Here is an 18643-nt window from a genome sequence, read left to right as displayed (position 1 = left end):
TCCAAGTGTCGTACGTGGTGGACTCACTGTGCCGGATCTCACACAACACCTATTAGGTGGTAGCAGTCAGTCAACCAATGAATTATCACCAAGTCTCACCATTTATACTAGTCTCTCCCACTCGCATACCTTTCTTTCCTTGAACCACCCACCTTATTCTTTTGGGGCCACTAAACTCTAAACACATGTAAATTAATTAAGGGTTATACTAATCGGTGCCCTCGGGACACTGATTAAGGAAACAAAAAAAAAAAAAAAATTTAAATTGAAAATAATACTTTTTAGACTTTCGAGACGTTGACTGCACAAAACTCAATGTCATATTACTATATTTGCTTCCTTAAACAGTGCCCGAGAGCACTGTTTAGCATTTTCCATTAATTAATCCCAATCAAAGGTAATCTCAAATAAAAGGTAATCTCACTTTGTTTGAGTGCATTAACTGTCTTTTAATTTAAAAATGCAAGCCATGTGTGATGTTTCAAAATTCAAATTTCATGATTGTTGAAAATTCTTTCCCCTACTAATCTGCCTGCTATTTTGGGTTAAATTGATCAAATACTATGAAGAGAATATTTACTTGTTGGGCAATGAAAATATTTGGGCATGTATGTGAAAAAAAATTAAAGAGAAAATTATTAAATAATATGAAAATATTATTTTTGTTTTACTTGTATGCCTAAATAATTTTATTTTGGGTTTATGTCCAAATAAATATTTCCCATACTATAAATTTGAATAGTTTAAGTTACAAATTTATGTATTATCATAATATAACAACGTCCTATCAAAATTGATAGTTCATTCTAATTTTTGCATGAGAGTGTATCTCTTTTTTTTTGTTTTGTCAAAAGAGTGTATCTCTTTTAATCCGCCAAAATAAAAAATTACGCGGTAAAATATTACAAGTAAAATTATATTAACAAATTCAACATAGCGAGGGTTTGGAAAATTTCAAATTCATAGTCACACCACATGTTACATGTGGAGCTTCTGAATATCACATTCAATTTTTGGACTCAAAAATTACAAGATAAACCAAACATAGGCATAGTGTTGAAAAAAAAAATTCAATTTTATAGTCACGTCACATGTTATATGTAGAGCTTCTCAATATTACATTGAATTTTTTGAACCGCAAAAATTACAAGCTAAACCAAACATAGGTAGGTATAGGTGTAATGCAAATATTACATACTTATATGTGTCATTAACTATTTAGTCTAGGTTTGATCTAAGGACATTACATATGAAAAATAATATGTATGGAAAGATCGAGAGTTATAGGACAGTTTGGTGGCTAGGTCTGAAAACTGGGTCGATGAAATGAAATAGAGAGTAAAACAATAAGGAGATTAAATAATCATTTCCTGCTGATAATATATTTTATTCTTTTAAACAAATTGCAGTTATCTTAAACAATTAATCTCTCGCGAAAGTATACCATAATTTAAAAAAAAAAGCATTTTAAAATTGGTTTTATTATTTTTTGATGAACTGATTTGCATAGAGTATATAGCACGGTGGATGGGTGATGTGAAATTAAAAAGGTAGGCTAAACTAAATGACCTAAGGTTTTAACATTTGGAGAGGTTATGTGAAAATTAAAAAGTTAGGCTAAATGGCCTAATATAAATTGACATTTGGACATGATTATAACCACTATACTACAAAAAAACACTTCTATCTCTCAGAATATATGAACCCTCTATTATAATTTATAAGTTGTGGACATTTTTTTCTCTCTTATCTTATTATAAGTTGTGGACATAAAACAAAGAAAGAAATAAAAATTCAAAGAAATTTCCTTGATTATATTTTTTGTTGTTGAAATTTCTTCTTTTTTTTTTGTTTTGGTTTTCATTTGTTGTCGAAATTTCTGATACTGTATAACTGTATATGAATGCATTTTTATTTTATTTTATTTTATATTGTATTTATACATGCATAGCATTAGCATAGAATGCAAGTATTGTAATGTACCAAAAAAAAAAAAAAGAATGCAAGTATTGTACATGACCATGGTGTTCCATAAATAAAAAGTGTACCTATTCTTCTCTCACCTTAGACTGTGTTGAAACAACGTGCAATCAAGACTCACGATCAGTTTTAAGGATTCTGCAGCACAATCATCAAAATAAACCAGAAAAAAAAAATCAAAAAATAAAAAAAAATAAAAGAAAAAAAAAAAAGAAGAAAAAGAAAGGATTTTTTTTTTTTGTTCTGAAAAATGCAGAATCTACCAAATTCTGCAGATGGAGTACGCTAATTCAAGACCCATTTTTTCCCTTCTTGTTCTTCATCATCGTAATTATCTTCTTCTTCATATTCTTCATCTGGGCCATTGTTATTTTTATTCCTTTTTGTTAAAGTTTATACCTTTTTTTGTGGGAATTTTTTAACAAAATTTTTATGTTTTGTTTCATTGCAGAGGAGACAGAACAGGTTGCAATCAAAAAGACCATAGCTTGTATGCAAAGAGAATCATCATCATCATCATCATCATCATCATCATATAATAAGGCAAAACAAAAAGTGAAATATTCAAACTCAGTTGTTGCCAAGGTACGATGTAAGACTCTTGTTTTCCATGATTGTTGGAAAAAATTCCCATTTTTAATGTTCTGTTTTTTGGGGTGAAATTTAACAAACTATTGAGTTTTATGTGCTTTTTAAGCAAAATTCTTGAAAGTGGATTTCCTGTTTTTGGCTTTTATACATTGAATTGATAAGTTTCATTTGATTCTGTTTCTCTATTCCTATTCTGCAAACTCTTCCAATAAATCTCAGATTTTGCTCTGTATTTCTTTCATTGGATTTTTTTTTTATAAATATATTTCTTATGTTGTTTTTGTCAGTTTCTAACTTCATCAACCTTTTGGTTAAACAAAATAGAAACTTGATAAACTTTTTTATTAAGAAAAAAATAAGTTCATAAACTTTTTTCTTCAAAAGTAACAACTTAGCTTTTTTCAAAATTATCAATTTTTTCTTCACTTCTTCCTAGAATTAATTTCTCATTAATTTTCTCATGGTGTGACTTTGGTAAAAATTAAATTGACTTGATTGAGGAATCCCTAATTTGAGTGTGATTAAAGTAGACACATGTCCACAAATCCTAACTCAAATTGCAGAAATACTGAAATTGCTAGGTTGGACGTCATGTCCAAGGTTCGACATCAGTCCATCCACTTTGTGTGCGTGAATTTCCAATGACTTGTCATTTTTTCTATATACCAAAAAACAAATAAGTAGAAACCAATATATACATTTATCTAACTTAATCATCCATAAAAAATTATTTAGTGCTCAGATTTTTTATTTATTTTATATAGTTTGTCAAATAGTGTAGTGGTTAGACTCATGCATATCAGCGTCATCAACTGAATTGTACTTGCATCGCAAAACACAATGTTATATATTTTTAACTAACTGAATTTTACTGTATATGAGTAAGCTTTAGATATGTAGGTTCATGAGGGTTTTAGCTTGAAAGAATATTTGCTTAAAAAATGTTAGAAAAAACATTTTGTTCTCTGTATTTGTTTAGAGAGACTTGTTAAATTTAAAACCTAAATAATCTTTTGATATTTAGTCACCCCAATATGAAGAGAAAAAAGACATGTGATGCTTAATCATTAATGTTAAGATCTAGAGATTAGTTTATGGCTCATAACTTCATATGAAGAGAAAAAAGACTCTCAAGGTAGTAGGGATAGTTACAAATTAAAACTATAAAAACAAAGTAATTTGATAATAATTCTTTGTTTTATAAGAGCAACCTTTGACTATTTAGTTGAGCCATTATGAGATGCAATATTAAAGAGTGTAATGCTTTATATATATGACACAAGATATATTAAAACGATTGATTAAAGATACCCTATAGTTTTGCACACACAAAAGAAGATACCTTGTAGTTTGGCATTTTGTGGCTAATGATTTAGATATTTTAGCACCAAAAGCATAATTTTAGATGCATAACTTCTGGTTCTCCTTGGTGAATAAGAGAGTTGGTTGGTGCATCCACTTTATTAGTTGAGGCAGTTTCACTGATAAAGATTCTTCATCAATCCAAGAATGCAAGTTCAAACACACCCTTTCATTCATTCTTATCATTACTTTGATTAAGTGAAAGACTCTATGATTAGTTATAAACATATATCTAAATTCTTGCTGATTCTTTTATTTCAAATGTAACAGGGTGAAGAAGAAGATGAATCAAGATCGGTTGGAACCTAGTCATGACCCTCTTAAAATAGCAAGATTACCTTTTACAGAAAAAATTGGTGACATGGTTTCAATCTCAATAAGAGTTGGCATACTTATCTGCCTTATAGCATCCATAACACTTGCTTTCCATTCAACATTCGCTAAACCAGACCGATGGTTTCCATTACCCGAACATTTACACGTTATACAGAATGTTTCAGTCATTCAAATTGACAATGAACCAACAAACATCTCACATATTATATTCGGCATTGCCGGATCATCAAACACGTGGCATAGCCGTAGTAACTACAGCAAACTTTGGTGGAATCCAAACACTTGCAGAGGTTTTGCTTGGCTCGACAAGAGACCGGACGATTTTAAGTCGGACCCTATGATAATTCCGTATAAAATCTCAAAAGGTTGGATGCGGTTCAGACACGTGCACTCTGCATCAGCAGTTCGGATAGCGAGGATAGTTTACGAAAGCTTTAGACTTGGTCTGCCAAATGTAAGGTGGTTTGTAATGGGAGACGATGATACAGTGTTTTTCCCCGAGAATTTAGTTACCGTGTTGGGAAAATATGATCACAATCAATTGTATTATATTGGTGGAAATTCCGAGAGTGTGGAGCAAGATTTGATGCATTGTTTTGATATGGCTTTTGGTGGTGGTGGAATTGCCATTAGTTATGCACTAGCAGTTAGACTAACCCAAATTATGGATTCTTGTCTTCATAGATACTATTATTTTTATGGCTCTGATCAAAGAATTTGGGCTTGTGTAAATGAATTAGGAGTACCTCTTACAAGAGAAAGAGGATTCCATCAGGTATGCACGAAAACGTACACATTAATTATACTATCAGCTTTTCTTTATCTACGAGAAATTTACTGTGTTTATGGTCTTTTTCTTTCAGCTTGACATTAAAGGGAATCCTTATGGTATTTTAGCCGCGCACCCTTTGGCACCACTCGTGTCACTTCATCACCTTGATCAATTGAACTCGTTGTTTCCGGACCAAAGTCAAATGAATTCATTGGGAAAGCTCATCAGTGCATACCACCTTGACCCTGCAAGGATAGTGCAGCAAAGTGTTTGTTATGATCATAGGCGTAAATGGTCGATATCTATTTCATGGGGCTACACAATACAAATCTATACAACGTTGGTGATAGTAGCAGATTTGCAGATGCCATTTCAGACGTTTAAAACATGGAGAAGTTCGAGTGATGGTCCTTTCACGTTTAATACTCGATGGCTGAACCCTGACGAATGCCAGCAGCCATCTATATTTTTCCTGGATCAGGTTAGAATGGCGGGCACTGGAAGTGTCACTACCTATAAGAGATATTTTGGCAAGGAAGGAAAGAACTGCAAGAGAGCAGATGGAGAAGTGCAGAGAATTAAAGTTTCTGTCTTGAAACTGGATTCAGAATATTGGAAGAATGTATTACTCTCTCTCTCTCTCTATATCTCTCTCACACACACACACTTTAGCTCTGTTTGGATAAACAATTTAAATTAAGCACTTATAGCATAAATGTCTATTATATAAGTGCTTATATATAAGCTATCTCTATAGCCAAAGATATAAATAAAGTTAAATTATTTTCATATAAGCTATAAGTTGTTTTTATAAGCTATTTGGGAAAAGTTTCTGAAATTACATTGAAAACAGCTTATAGACATGTCATAAGTTGTGTCTATAAGGTCTCCTAAAGCATCTCAAAAGTGTTTATGTCAATATGTAAGCTCAAATAAGTCAATTAAAATAGTCACAAGATATTCAAACTAAAATATCATTAGGAACTGAAAATAGTATTCAAACTCCGATAGCAACAGATTTTAAGTATGGCTTTTAAATTGATTAAGTTGATTGACTGTTTTAAATCAGGTACCACGGAGGCAATGCTGCCAAATTATGAATGGTGGAAGCATAAAGGATGGAAATGTGCATATCAGAATTAGGAAATGCAGACCTCAAGAAACAATTACTATTTAGAGATTAGTTGTTTTTGTTGGTTGGCATATACTGTATTACTGTAAAAGTTAAGTGAGTCTTGTTTGTAGGTATGGCCACTAAGATTTCCACCTATGTACATACATAATGTCAACATTTATATAGTCTCAACTTTTAATAAATGTCTCAGGAAGTTTGCAATGTATCATGATTTTGACCATGTAGGACATAGATATAATGAGAAATCTTAACTGAATGCTAGAGTTAATAACTCTGTGATCACAACAGATTGGTTATGAAAGATCACCTCTTGGCTAATAATATGGTGTGTTTGGGGTGTTTAATTTTTTTAAGAGCTGGGTAATCAGCAAATTTGATTAACTCCCTCCTGTGAAACAATGAGAGTCTGAATTGTCTTTGTTTAGTGCATACTATTATTTAAATTTCATTTCAAAATGAAAATGGTATCTGTCAATTAGTGATTTTATTAATAAATTATTGTACATCAATCAAGCTTTGCTACTAACTACTACTATTTCAACAGCATACTTTAGAACAAAGATCCTCTGATTCTATTCATATCAAAGTACTAAATCACAAAGACAAAACAAACACATTAAAGAATTAATTAATCTTCGACCAAAAAATAATTAATGAAATCCATTTGTATTGAAACATAGATTTCAACCAATAGTTAGTTGGTTCAATGGTGATTGACACTGAGCTTGGTAGAGAGGACTACAGTTCGATCCCCGCAACTGTGATCGGGAGAGGGCTAGAACCACTTGATACCAGAAATGACTCTCGAACCAGATTAGACGGTCCAGTGAGCCGGATACTGATGGTGGTGGTGTAAATAAAACAAAAAAGTGGTGGGTATAAAAAATATTCAATATTTAATTCACTTAAAAGGTATGCTATATTTCTTATATTTCTGTACAAAAGAGTAATCTGGTTGTTTTGTATAAATAAAGAAGGAAGAAAGAGAGGACTTAATTACAAGGCCTGCTATCGGTTAAGAATGACTTTGTTTATTAGTATATGTTGTTTACCATCCAACTACTACAGGTGAACTAATTTATTTTTGGCATATGACAGTTGAACTAATTTTCCGCAAAGTAAATATTCTAAATCTACAAATAGTCCAATCAGGAAAATGCCATTACGCATAATGACAAGCCTGGACACAATTTTTGCACAAAAAAGGCAAAATACAAATATGTATGTAACTAGTACTAATTACTAAATAAATACGTCACAAAGAGACAAATCCAATAATTAATATATTTCCAAACATTGCATTAACGTGTCATGATTAATCACACTCGGCAAAGATATGAAAGCTCGCTAAATAAGAGCCATTAGTCATACCTCATACCTCTGCAGTTACATGAAAACCATAGGATTTGAATCAGGAAACTTAAAAATGCTACACTTGTGATATTTCAATTATGATGAACTCCTTTATATACATATACACTACAGTGTCTCATATAAGGTAGACTCTCACGGTTTCAACACAATTAACTACTTAACAATAAACTAACAACCCCGATTCAACTAACTTTAACAAGAAGCTTCTATGGGAAGACAGGTAAAGTGGAAATGCCAGACAGATGAAAATGTGATCTTTGTTACAACACAATTAACTCCTTAACACACCTGGGTTAACTAGCTCTTAACAAGAAGCTTCTATGGAAGGCGGGATGAAGTGGAAATGCGAGACAGATGAAGATGTGATTTTAGATTTTAGACAGACATAAAATCTTCCCCTGATAATTCGTGTAATGCATGCATCTGCATCTACCATTAGCAAAACAAAATTAACAAGTGAATATGATTCACAGTATTCTGAATAATCAGTATTTGAACTTCAGGGATCGTGTGTCTTGAGTATGAACAGAATAGCCCATTCCAGTGGAAACAACATTGAATCTCGTTAACCAACAATGCCAGCATCTTCAAGGCTGGCAATTTCACTTGAAGAAACAGAAACCTTTTCATCAGGTACCAAACCTCCTACCAATTCACCCTGTTTGTGCTGAAAATGTTCAGAATCCTGCTCAGGGAATACCTCAAGTTGCAATGAAGACGAAATGTTATTCACGTGAAGCCAAGTTAATTCCCAAAGACTATCGCCACCCAATGCACTCCTCTGGGCCAGTATACCCCTCATTTTCATAGCAAGCAAAGAGCTTTTAAGCAGGTCGGGCACTGTTTCTTGAAGCTTCTCACTTCTTTTCCCCCTAACTTTCACCTTCATATACTTTTCCATTCTGGTCAGTACACCTAACCATAGCTTGCAGAAGGTTGTTAATTGTGACAAAACTGGGAGGGATTGAAGAAAAACTTTGGACAAGAGCTTAACTGCTAAGATAAGGGTGCCTTCCATATTGCGATAGTCCTTCTGGGAGTGTCCCTGTGAAATCTCAAGAAGATCATCAAGCACGGTGAAGATCACAAGATCGAAACAGTCCAACCACTTACCATATGGGAGATAAATGTCATCTGCTCCTGTCAAACACTTCTGCAAAGATAATAAAGCATGATTTCTAACCTCCTCTCTCTGGTCTAAACACACTTTCCTTAGACCTTGTCCTAGTATCAACCACATGTCTCCTATATCCTTAGACAACTTAGACATTTGCTCCTCCTCCATTGCTTCTTTAGCCTCGCTAGTCCACCGGGTCAAGCAATTGACAGACCCTGTCATGAGATCTAGTGCCCGTACAGATCTCTCAGCTTGGCCAACACGAGACTCAGCAAACTGCCTTGCAGTATCTACGCAGAGAACATAATTAGCTGGAAGCAAGTGGGCACCATCAGACATAATGAAAAGAAGTGCATCAAACCCAGACTCGGATGCTTCTATGTGCCTAGCAGTGATGGAAAGCAGTGATGTAATTGCACGCCATCCTAACTGGGATCTTATGTGAGAAGCATTTGCCTTCACAAGGCGGCTGACTTCCTGAGTAATCTGTTCACAGTAAGCATCAGCAACTCGCGCATCAAGCTTTAAGACAAGTTGCAACGATCTCAAAAGTTCGTCAGCAATGTTTTCTTTGTAGGGGAGCAATCGCTGGCAAATCCGCAGGAGTCCAAAAACAGCCTTCTCTACCAAGGCACAGGGCATTACAGTTGACTGAACAATATTGGATATGTGGTCATATACACCCGGCCAAAGAATCCCTATTCTATCCCTGTTATTCAAAGTTATTGCAATCAGCAGCTCCAAGCAGAAAACAGCTGTATCTTCATCCTCCGGTGTGCTGTTCACTTTTTGAGGTCGACCTGCGGCCCAAATGAGCGCTTTTGCAAGCTGTTCAAGAGATTTAGCTTGCAGAAATTTGCTCTCGGTGAATATGCTGTCAATGTGACACTTCTGAATTGTTTGAAGAGTGCGCTGATGAGCAGCAAGCTGTTGTTCAGTAGGTTGTGATCTTGGCTCCTCAGTGTCAAGAGATAAGAGCTGACTAAACCTGCCCATCAATCCTGAGGATCTCCTTGGCGTGCCAATGGACTGCATATGAGCTGAAGATAAAGAATTCACAATAGGCTTGCCATGCACAGTTTCGGAAGAAAGCTCTGACTCATCAGCTGCATCACTGGCAACACGGGCAGGAAGAAGACCTAGCTTGTGCAATCTTAAAATGCAATCAAGAATATTTCTCCAACCCGTGCGTATGTAATCACCATACCTATTTGCAATAGTGAATACTGTTACAGTTGCCATTCTTGCTTTCATGTCATCTCCAAAGGCAAGGACTGGTTCCTCAACCAATGATGGATTTAAGAGTGTAGTGAACTTGCAAAGTGACACTACTAGATCATCCAGAACATCTTCAAGATGATGACAGGCAGATATCTTAGCAATAGCTAGGAATCCATCCATACATGTTTGGTATACCTCTTCATGTTCGGCATGATCGAATACAACAGAGATGGCAGCAATAGTTGGGCCTGACATTATGGCAAACATATCATGATCAAGGTAGGCCTTGGAACCAGATACAATAAATGGAGCAGTTTTCTTTGACTTGTGCAGTAGATCAATCCATCGACTTGGTGTCATTTCTGGAAACCCAACACCTTGCTCAGGAGTTGTGCGGATTTCATTCTTACAAATTGAATGATAAATCTCTGATAAGAATTCTCGAGGAAGGTCACTGCCACCATTTATATGCCTATTATTCCGGATAAAATCCTCTTCTGTCATCTTCTTTTTAACCTGCACATTATGCTGGTCTGTATTAAGCATTATCATTGAGTATGATAACACAAGAGCAGCATCCTTGTTAGCTAGGATATGTGGTGACTGTTCATAGTATCTCTCAGAGAAAGCTTCAAGCACCCTATGTATCTTTTGCGACTCTCCAGGCAGTCTGAAAGTCTCCAGAAATAGACGAAGGGCTGTGTCTAAGTTCATATCTTGGAAATCAAATGTTCCAGCAAATTCATGAAGAACCTGAACACAAAATTCATCATGATTTCCAAGAAAATCACCAACAAGATTCTTATCCAACCCAGCAGTGTATCTGAAAAAGCAAGCAACACTTTGGGGATCAAGTTTGTCGGGCAAAAGATGTGTTCCCTGGAGAAACTCCAGACCTTTCTTAGGATCACGATTGAAGTGGTCAGCACCAATCATCAATCTTCTCTTTATGTACTTTCTGCGACGGGTGAAAGGAACCCAATGATTTGGATCACCATAATTTTCACATTTAACCATCCAGAATGGAATATACTCTTCAAGATTTACTGGAGAATATTCTGAGTCTGCAGATCCATTGGTTATCCTTTCAGCCATTCCCTGTATAACGGCAATAAGACCATCCAAAGCAAGAATATGCATAGCAGACAACGGACAGTTCACAGGAAATGCACTTCTTGACAGCAAATTAGCAAGGTCTTCAAAGACATTACTACAAGTTATGTCACTATCAAAGTTAGCATACATATCAACCATAAAAGTCTTTTGTCTGCAGAAGTCAACAAGGGCTTCCATGGCTACCTCTTGTTGCTGATATGAAGCCCCATATCTGCTTTGTGCAAGTCTCAAAATGACACAAGAAAAAAATGCTTCTAGCTGTAATTTGAGTTCGGTACGAAGATGATGATACAGATTGAGAACAATGCTACACACCATTGAAAGTATAAGAGGACTCATTGACAAACCAAATTGTATCAGATTATGAAAAAGCTCGTCCTGAATTAAGCTTAGCAACCTTGGGTGACGGTGAATAGAAGGCCCACCAAGTTCTATAGCTGAATTGATTAAAGTTAAAGCAAAGAGGGGTACATCTTCATCAAATGCTATAGTGTTTGATCTAGGACCCAGTTCCATATTCTCAATAACATTCAGCAAAGAACACAAAAAGTGAAAAATTTCCACCATGCAAGGAACACCATATGGTTCAGTCATGAGATGCACGTCATATGATGCACTCTCCTTGCCAGTAAGAGCAATCGCTGTGTTTTCATCCATCATGGTTACTGTCACAGCACTTGCAGAATTTGAAGCAAAGTTTGCAGATAGCGGCTGATTATCATATTCAGAGTTCACGCTTCCATTCTCCAACTTTCTACTTCCGAAAGCATACTCATTATTTAGGCCTCCAGTCTGCACGAACAAACAACAAATATTCAGATAGAGATATCGTAAATATCCAGTTCCTGACAACCCAAACAGAGACGGATACAAAGGGAAGCAAGTGTGACTGATGCCGCCCTACCTCTACAAACATAACTACCAGTTTATACTGTATGTTATCTTTAACAATAGATAAAAGGGGATACAATTTTTTGGCCTGCCTTTTTATTTTTCCACTCTTATTTTCCACTCTTACCCTTCTAAATGCCATTTTTGTGCAAAGAAAGAAAAAAAGTTTACCCTTATCTGAAAATTTTCAATAGCCACATTCTCATACGACAATAACATCTTCCAAGCAGTTTCATTTCTCTAAAATTCTGGCTCGGGAGTAGAGGAAACATGGAGAAAGAGAGGAAAAAGAAGAAGGGAAAATTGGATTCTTGGACTGGCGCTAGAGACTGGGACGATGGTTGGGGTTGAGGGCAGGGACAGATACACAGGAGGGAAGCCATGGTGTGGCCCCCTCCCTCCCTTGCCAAATCTTTGAGTATAAAGCTGTGAGATAAATCTATTGATTTCACTTGATTTTAGTTTACGTACCAATCAAAAAGGATAGATGATGACGTGTAAAATCGGTAAACATTAAACACCTATTTATGTAAGAACATATATTTTTATATTTCAGTAGTTAAGAACACATATATTGGCAACCAATAATAAACTATACTATTTTATTTTTATACCAATTAATAGACAAGATTTTATTTTCTCTAACAGTTTTGACTGGCTACATTAATACGTACTACTGGATAATTTATTAAGTTAATTCATATATTAAATTATTAAGACAAAAAAGAAGAAAAGCCTTGAATTTCCTAATATACTTAAATTTTGTATATATATGCACTGACAATGTAAATATTCTTTACACTGTCAGTCGTTCACAACCGTTGGATTGTAATAAGAGTTTAATTGATATGCACCGACAGTGTAAAACTCAACATAATGTCATTTTTATAGGTTAGTTCCTAAAATATCTAGACGGGATGTTGTGATATTGAAGAAAATAAAAAACCTTACCCAAAAAATAGAAGTTACATTGCAACAGAGTTTTATGATTCGCTAATATTTATCCTTTGTCAAAAAGTGTATTCTCATTTTTTAGCCCCCGTCACCTAGATTTCTGGATCCGTCCCAGGTTGAGAGACCATCAATAATTGCCATTTTTATTTCCACTCACCTTTTCCAACTTTCCTTTGCATCTTACGGTAATAAGTAACTTCTCCTAACCTCTCACTCCTGTTCTTTTCCAATCAACAATATAGCATTTGGTTGTCCCTCAAAGTTAAAAGCCTTCAATCTTGGTACGTTAAGTTCTCTTGTTTTCTACGGTTCTTTGTAATTACATGTTGATACCGATGCAAAAGACACTTTCATACTGCATATTCTATTATAAAAGTGCTTGTTTTTGCTCCCCTTTTATCAATATAGTTTAATCTGCTGTTAAAGTTTCCGTTGTAGCAAACAATATTCAATAATTTAAACTTATTCAGTTATTTGTATAATGTATTGGCTTTATCCTTCAACGGTTCTTACAATCATCTTTATTATGCTCAACAGATTTTGCATATAGTTTAGGAAGACGTGGGAATAAATTTCTGTAATATAACTCCTGGAAGTTTTTACTTTCGTTGCATTTTGTTTTATAAATTTGTGATATTTATTCAAATTTGAAGGAACAATGCAATTGCACAATTAGTGTCATCCTCACTTTTGTTGTTGCAGGATGCTGGATTAATTCAGAAATCTATACAGAACAAAATGATGAATAACTGATGAGGGAACACGGAACATGTACGGATTAGGGGAAAATGGTTGGGACAACAACCTCATTTTATTGTATTATTGAAATTGTTCACTATAGAAAAGTGATATGTATCGAGGCTTTATATTTACTATTTCTTGTGTATTTTTAAATTGTTGAATTGATAGGAAGGTTGCATAAAGAGATGAGAAAATGATTCAATTAAAAGAATCACACTACAGAAATAATTTTTTAAAAATTTAAACTTTGAAATATGACAGACAATTCATAAGAGTCTTCTCCATATAAAAATAAAAATATATCAAATGACAGGAAAATCATAAAATGTAAGGAAAGGAAAAATGATTCTAATTCAGAGTTAATATTAGATCTTTTTATTGAGCTAAATCAAGTAGTACAGAACAAATATGTATGTAGAAAAACAAAGAAACAAATACTAGAGAAAATATTTACACATTAGCGCAATACAAGAAGCAGACTGCACGCTAGCAATACTATAATAATATTAAAACAAATTTCCACATTCATAGGCGATTCTCGTTATAAACAAGACAGGTGACTTCTTTTTGTGTTATCTACAAAGAATCCGTTAAGCATTTGATTTAACAGAAGGATTAAATATAAAGGGTTATATATTTTGAATCTCATTCCTATAGAATAGGGCACATTTGATTGTAGTCTCTAAAAAATTTTATTCAATTTTTGTTCCTACATATTTAACAAAACTGGTGCTGTTAGTCCTCATCGGTCAATTATCCGGGACTAAAAAAGCACACAATTTTGGCATTTTTCAAGGATGAAAAAATGAATACAAGGTTTTGTGGGGATTAATATCAATTTTCAATTTTTAGGGATCAAAAATAAATTTAACCCCAACTTGAACAGGTAGTCGAGTCGGCAATATTATGTCAGCAGAACAGACAACCAAACTGATAGCATATCACTAAGTGTCGCATAACAGGAGCAGTAATTGATGTAAGAGCACCCCTACCCCCAAATTTCCATTTCTATTATTTTCCTTTGTACCGGCTAAAAGATTAATAACGGAAGAAACCTTGAAATTAAGTTAAAATTACTCTCATACCTCTTGTTTCAGATTAGAGCTTCCATTAACCAATGCATGGTCTGTGTTGTCAACATCTTGAAGGTGAGAAAAAATACACCTCACAAGTTCATGCATTGTGTACCGTGATATCTGCTGCAATGACTCGCCTTTGTTTCCAGCTTGATGAACTATACGGAAACAAGTATTGACTATGGTGCAAACATGTTGGTTACTCAGCATTACAGACGCTTTGCTTTTCATACAAGCTAGGAGAACTTGTAGTATCTTTATTAAAACAACTTCTTCAGAAGTAGTATCTGTGACCTCAAATCTGCAGCTAGTGACAGCATCAACCACCAAGTGAATAGCCTCCTCAACATTGACAGTATTATGATCAATGACATCAAGGGTCAAGATCTTGTAAACAGATGACAAAGCAACACCTGTAATTGCTGCACCGGTTTCATCAGACCGAATCACATCAAGAAAAGGCTGTAGATACAGGGTTGGGTTGATAGCTTGCCACTGATGGTGGTTCCATGAAAATATTTGTCTCCTTAATGCCTTAAAAGACTGAATAAGAGAGTGCTCCAAATGATCATCACCTGACATATAACGACTTCCCCATCTTACATTTCTTCTCATTACTGCCAAAACAGCACCAATTTCTGAATTTATCATGCATGATAAAGTCGTTCTATTAGGACAGGCAGCATCACATTCTTCAGGCTCCTCTTCCTCTATTGAATTTATACCCGCTTGCAGCTTTAGACGCCCCATTTTTGCAATATTCTTTGTACGGTAGAGCAAGAATCTGGTAGAGGTTCAACAACATAGTGGAATGATGAGATTATGAACAAAAGTCTTCTATTAAGTTTAAAGAGACAATAAATAGCAAGGTTTTCCACAAACCAGATAGTTTTATTGTTTGACAAAACAAACCAGATAGGTTAAGAGTTAACAAACGGTAACTATAACTATGTATAGAAAAGTGCAAACACAGTTTACAAAACCGTTCAATCAGAATTCACCATCTTGCTAACATAATTATATATCCACCACAGTGTAAACCATTTTACACAATCGTCAAATCATGAAGCATAATTTGCTAAAATGCAGTTAGGTTTTAAAAAGTAATATAATATAATGTTGTGACAAAATAGTGAAATATGATTGGTCACGCGACTCAAACACTCCTTGAGTAAATAAAATATGAAGTCCAAAGAGATAAAACCACCTATGTTATGAATCACGGCACTTTAGCGCTTAATCGTGGATCCGAATTGGAGCCCTGATCTGCTGCGAAGCAATTCTCTGGTGCAAACAATACAAATAAATTTTACAAATACATTCAATCAAATCAATCAATCATACTTCACCATATTGCTATAATAACTATGTACTAAATCAAAACATGAATCACCATTCTGGCACAATGCAGTTAGATTTGGAAACTATTTTACTTAGTCTAAATTAAACTCATAAATTATACTAAGCATGAGTTGAGTTGTCAAACATTCATTGAACAAAGTCTTCTATGAAGTCCAAAGAGAGTCCTAAGTTTCAAATCGAAGCGATTTTTAGAGTTCTGATCTGCTGCGACGCAATTCAATCACCGGTACGTTTCCGGCAGAAATCGCAGCCGCAAATCGCGGTGGAATAGCATCCTCGCGCGTATACCATGAGAAGAGAAAGAAAAACAGTAAAACTATAGAGAAAATAGAAATGGAAACCTGGACGGACTTCGCCGCTGTTTCTGGTGGCCGAGGAGGAACTCCGGTTGCGTTTTCCGGCCAGATTTTTGCTTTTTACAAGAAGATGAGATCAGTGCGAGTTCACTGAATTTTGTTTGAATTTGATTTGATGGAGTTTCTATGAGTTTTGTTGTTTTTAGGGTTTTAATAATTGTTAATGGTACTAAAAAAGAAAGAAAAAAGTAAGTGCATTGAATTGAGCTTGGAATTTACTCGGTAAGAGGAAGTTTTGTGATTTTTCATTACTTTCTTCATTTCTTCTCTTTCCTTTCTCGTTATTTCTTTTCCTTTTTCCCACTTGATAAAAATAGAATTCTATCTGATTTTTTTTTTCTTTCTTTCTTTTGACAAAATCTTTTTTTTTTTTTTATCTCCAATATACATAAAGTAGAGTTATTTTCTTTTAATCTAACGGTGTGTTTGGATGGGGAATTTTTTGAGGTACAGTAATGTTTTGAGGGAATTCAAATGATTTGAGGTGAATTTCATTGTTTGGATGAAAATTTAAAGAATTTTCAAAATGATGGAAATTTATGAAGTATTTTGTTCAAGTTAAATTTAGATAATTTCAAAATGACACCTAAAACCAAAGAATTTGAAATTCCTTCTTCATTATAAACTTCTAAAAATTACTAATTGATCGTAAAACTTAAAATTAGACGAAAAACCTAAAATCGACGATAAACGATAAATCGGACGAAAATCCAAAAAATCGGCAAAAAAAACCTAAAATAAGCCAAAAACCCAAAAATCGACTATAAACCCTAAAATCGGCCGAAAACCCAAAAAATCGGCAGAAAAACCTAAAATCGGCCAAAATTCCAAAAATCGACTATAAACCATAAAATCGGCTGAAAACCCAAAAAATCGGCCGAAAAACCAAAAATCGACCGAAAACCCAAAAAATCGGCCGAAAACCTAAAATCGGCAAAAATCCAAAAAATCGACTATAAACCCTAAAATCGGCCGGCAACCCGAAAAATCGGCAGAAAAACCTAAAATCGACTATAAACCCGAAAATCGGCTGAAAACCCAAAAAATCGGCCGAAGAATCTAAAATTGTCCCTAAACCAAAAAAACTCGCCCGAAAACCTAAAATTGACCCAAAATCCTGAAATCGGCTATAAACCCCAAAATCGGCCGAAAAACCTAAAATCGACTATAAACCCATTTTTCGGCCGATATTAGGGTTTATAGTCGATTTTTGGGTTTTTTGCCGATTTTAGGTTTTTCGGCCAATTTTTTGGGTTTAGGGTCGATTTTTGGGTTTTCGATTAATTTTTTGGGTTTTCAGCCGATTTTAGAGTTTATAGTTGATTTTAGGTTTTTCAGCCGATTTATGGTTTTTGACCGATTTTAGGTTTTTTCGCCGATTTTTTGGTTTTTCGGCCAATTTTTGGGTTTATTGTCGATTTTATTAAATAAATAAAATTAAATGAAGGAAATTCAATTACATTATCCAAACAAAGAATTTTACAATTGATGGAATTTCAATACTTTATCCAAACACTGGAATTTGAAAATCAAGGGAATTTAATTGAATTAATTGAATTGCCTAGTATTTAAAATCCCTTGAATTTCTAGAATCCCACATCCAAACACACTAGCTTCTTTTTCACTTTTGGTTTGTTTGAAGCGGATTTGTTGGATTTAGTTGACGGTGGTTCTTTGTTTCTGGTGCTGGTTTTTGCGCCTTGTTTCGTTGGTGGACAACTTCATCTTATTGAGATTGTTGTTTGTTCTCAATGGTGGTAGTTGGTGTAAGCCACGCCACTGGCGCCTCTTATCTCGCTTTTCTGGTGGCTATGCCGTGTAGATGACTTTGGAATTTGAGTTGATTTTTACAACCTGTGAGAATTTAAATGGTTGTTTGTGGGTCAAGATAGATCTAGTTGCCTTCATATGCTTGTGGCATTTTTGGTTCGTTTTTGCCTTAAACAGATATGCTTATGTTCTCGGCAGCCTCACTATTTGTTTGTGTTATTGTTCAGTGGCTGCCAGTAGAAGGTTCATACATATTGGTTTTCTCGCAACTAGATTACTTGATAAAAAAAATACAAGAGTTACGCAGCAATAGAAACGATCATTAGTTGGTAGGTAATTTATGTGTGTTCTTAACAAAAATTTAATAAATTCAGAAAAATCTCGAGTAAAATACATGGAGCAGCTAAGTCAACAATTTTGAGTTCTGTACAATTTAACAAGATAATACTACTATAAATGAGGAAAATTTGAAGTTAACAAACAGCTTCA

At 34.5% G+C, this 18643-nt stretch overlaps 2 protein-coding genes across 5 annotated transcripts; one reads left to right on the top strand and one right to left on the bottom strand.

Annotated features, from left to right (window-relative positions):
* The first annotated feature begins 1978 nt into the window (after positions 1 to 1978).
* On the top strand, positions 1979 to 6520 carry LOC123918221. 3 transcript variants are annotated; one of them, XM_045970216.1, is made up of 5 exons: positions 1979 to 2307; positions 2432 to 2572; positions 4204 to 5044; positions 5133 to 5663; positions 6111 to 6520. In XM_045970216.1, coding segments are annotated over exons 2-5 (1482 nt in total). In that variant the 5' UTR covers positions 1979 to 2307; positions 2432 to 2570; the 3' UTR covers positions 6219 to 6520. The 3 variants fall into 3 exon arrangements, with proteins under 3 accessions (XP_045826172.1, XP_045826173.1, XP_045826174.1); XM_045970217.1 differs by having other exon boundaries at positions 2432 to 4082; XM_045970218.1 differs by having other exon boundaries at positions 1980 to 2307; positions 2432 to 2565.
* Positions 6521 to 7440: 920 nt separating this feature from the next.
* LOC123918220 (ARF guanine-nucleotide exchange factor GNOM-like) lies at positions 7441 to 16812 on the bottom strand. 2 transcript variants are annotated; one of them, XM_045970214.1, is made up of 4 exons: positions 16370 to 16812; positions 15874 to 15950; positions 14676 to 15450; positions 7441 to 11796 (listed from the first exon to the last, which is right to left on the bottom strand). In XM_045970214.1, exons 3-4 carry the CDS (start codon positions 15414 to 15416, stop codon positions 8116 to 8118), a joined length of 4422 nt encoding a protein of 1473 aa, XP_045826170.1. In that variant the 5' UTR covers positions 15417 to 15450; positions 15874 to 15950; positions 16370 to 16812; the 3' UTR covers positions 7441 to 8115. The 2 variants fall into 2 exon arrangements, with proteins under 2 accessions (XP_045826170.1, XP_045826171.1); XM_045970215.1 differs by lacking the exon at positions 15874 to 15950 and having other exon boundaries at positions 16370 to 16689.
* Between the last annotated feature and the right edge of the window lie 1831 nt (positions 16813 to 18643).

This window comes from Trifolium pratense, linkage group LG3 (genome assembly GCF_020283565.1).
Source record: "Trifolium pratense cultivar HEN17-A07 linkage group LG3, ARS_RC_1.1, whole genome shotgun sequence".
In the NCBI taxonomy this organism is placed as follows: Eukaryota; Viridiplantae; Streptophyta; class Magnoliopsida; order Fabales; family Fabaceae; genus Trifolium; species Trifolium pratense.
The sequence above is the reverse complement of the archived record's forward strand: the minus strand, read 5'-3'. Positions and strand labels throughout refer to the sequence as shown.